This window comes from Trachymyrmex septentrionalis, unplaced genomic scaffold (genome assembly GCF_001594115.1).
Source record: "Trachymyrmex septentrionalis isolate Tsep2-gDNA-1 unplaced genomic scaffold, Tsep1.0 scaffold3, whole genome shotgun sequence".
Classification (NCBI taxonomy): Eukaryota; Metazoa; Arthropoda; class Insecta; order Hymenoptera; family Formicidae; genus Trachymyrmex; species Trachymyrmex septentrionalis.
The window spans coordinates 565,541-568,287 of NW_017305462.1; the positions used below are offsets into that span (position 1 = coordinate 565,541).

Genomic DNA, 2,747 nt, shown 5'->3' on the forward strand with positions numbered 1-2,747 from the left:
CTAATCCTTTGTTATGGTAATTTTGATCGACATTATTTGCACAATAAGTGCATAAGATGAGTCCTCCATCAAATACTTTTCATTCTCACGCTTAAATTCATCAAACTCGCGAATTTTCTGAATTTTTACGCTACGAAACCTAATGGAACTTTCACGCTGCGAATCAGTGAAATGATACATACTATTCTTATTTAATTATTTACACGTGAAAAATAAATTCATATTACATTCCCAACAAATAGTGTTACCGTTGTAATTATTAAATTAATTATTAATTGTAAATCGTACCAATTAATTTAATCACTAATAAGTTTTACACAGATCTTCATAAATATTGCGAGGTAGATAGAATACAAAGTTCGGTTTAATATGTTTCGATTTCTGTGATTAACAACCTCGTTCATCGAGATTCGTTCGTACTCCGAGCTTTTCGAGCTGTCGCGCATAAAAAGTCGGTAGAATCGCGCTACTTTGCTATTCAAATATCGAGCGAGCCACGAGATTTAATAAATCCGATCGGCCGAATTCATTTTGGATATCGAAGAGCCGCGATATCATACAATAGATTCATGGTTTCGTGAGCTAGAAGATGAAATGCGACACTGAAATTCAAATCAGTTTCTTAGCGAGAGATACTCTTAATATCATGTATAAATTGAATTACGCCGGCAATTAATCCTTCAATTGTAAATTTCGATAAATGTCTTTTTAAAAATTTATTCATCAATTTTTAATTGTTTTAATAATACATAAATTGACTAATATATAATATATAATATCAATGAAGAGAGCAGTTATGAATAAAACAGAACAAGTTTTTTAAATATCTTTCTGTAATAAAATTCTTAAATAGCGCACGATGAGTTTATCAAATATTAAATTTCTAAAATTTAGGCAGTATTTCCAAAAAAAAAGTTTATTATTTGCACAAGTTCTTTCAATGTCGTTTCAATTTATATGAATTATTTAGTATGGCGTATTATTTATTTCCTTAATTTTTTATCCTCATATTTGCTAAAAAATTTGCAATTAAAGAATTAAAACGAAAATATTTTTTAAGTAATGTTAGAGAAAATTACCACCACATAAACTCATTTGACCTTTGATGGCTTTCCTATTTGACACTTTCGGCGAAAATTGTCACTCAAAGTCCCCTCAGAGAATTTGCGAGAGATGACTTCATAAATGGATTTCTTTTGTAAACGTCTAACATTTAATAAATCATATTTTATCAAAGTCATAAAATTTCAGGAAGAGAATGGAAATAATAGCTCGTATACAAGTAAATAAATGTTTATCTTTATCGTCTCCCGTGAGTGTCCGTAAATTTGAAGAAAGAAGAACAATCTCGATTTGTGAAATACGAGTGAAAATTCCAAGTAAAGAAAGTAAGAAGTGTCTCGACTGTGTCTGAGGTTCAGAGAATGAACAAACTGTACCGACGACGAAACGAGAGCATCAATGGCGTCGAAACGCGAGCTACAGAAATTGAAAAAGTAAGTGCAATCATAAAAATCGACCGTATACAATATATACTATTTTCTTTCATTAGTTCACAGATATTGTTCGTTGCAGAACTGATTTATTTACTTCGTCGCAATCTTGTCAAATAAAAAAAGGAACAATAAAAGTAACAATATTTTAGGAACAATTTCTTTTTTTAGTTCACAAATTCCATGACAGATCTTACAGATTTAAAATACATAATTTTTCCTAAAATTCTTCGATTCTTAAAAAAGAAAAAGATATATATTGAATTTACAATCTTGTCAAAAATATATTTCAATGTATCTCTAAAAAATCTTAATTATATTTCTCTAACTCAGACTGAATTTCACTGAATGTAATTATTATACATACATATATCACAAAGTACATTTTTATATTTATTATTCTTGGAATTATTATTTAAACTGCCATTCGAATCATTTTGAATTTCATTCAATCTTAAAGCGAAACTGAAGCTCTAAGATCCAAAATGTTATAAAAATCCATTGAAGGAGATTAAAAGAATCTGGGATACACTAAGTATACGTCATTTAGTTGCGAAGAAAAAAGTTATTGTCGTTGGAGCGCGAATTTTAAGTGCCGTCATTTATGTAGATGCAATTCGATTAGCCGCATCTACGCGCGAGACTCTCATTAATCTCGCGATCCCTTTATCAGGGAGATGTAGCTATTGATCTCGTTGCAATGCCTCGAGCCTTTCCGTAAACCATTTACTTTCGGCGAAAGTTCGACACTTTATTAGCTGAATCGCATACGACAATCTGAGACCTGTTGCTTTAATATCGTCCTATTTTTTTAAGTAGAAAATGATTCAATCACCTTTACGTCCTTTCTAATCCATTTCTAGCGCTCTTCTTATCCTTAATAATAAAGAATATTATCCATTTGATCGTTTATCGTTGCTATTTTTCATTTTGTTTCACTTTATACAAATCTACCTTAGTCTTTATTTTTCTTTATTTTGTACTTTAATGAATTTCAATTTAATTATTATATTTGATTATTAATACCTGTTAATGCACATTACGTCGTATTTTCTGTTTAATAAAGGAAATGTATGGACAACAAATGCTGTAAGCTTGAATTTGCAATAATACATGGTAAAAAGTCATAATTTCCGGCTTTCTGTTCATGGAAAGCGGAAATAACTGGATTACTGTCGACCTTTCCTCGGGATTCGTTCTTTCTCTCTCTCCTCCCCAACCCCCTTTCTCTCTCTCTCTCTCTCTCTCTCTCTC

The 2,747-nt window shown here is 30.7% G+C and overlaps 1 protein-coding gene across 2 annotated transcripts in view; it reads left to right on the forward strand.

Moving 5' to 3' along the window:
* The first annotated feature begins 1,298 nt into the window (after window positions 1-1,298).
* Window positions 1,299-2,747, forward strand: part of LOC108749547 (alpha-1A adrenergic receptor) — a 24,115-nt gene continuing 22,666 nt past the window's right edge. For both annotated transcript variants that reach the window (XM_018488311.1, XM_018488310.1), the window contains exon 1: window positions 1,299-1,496. Coding sequence is in view for 1 of the 2 variants with exons in the window: in XM_018488310.1 (XP_018343812.1) it covers window positions 1,462-1,496 (35 nt within the window). In the remaining variant the exon portion in view is untranslated. The remainder of the gene's footprint in view (window positions 1,497-2,747) is intronic.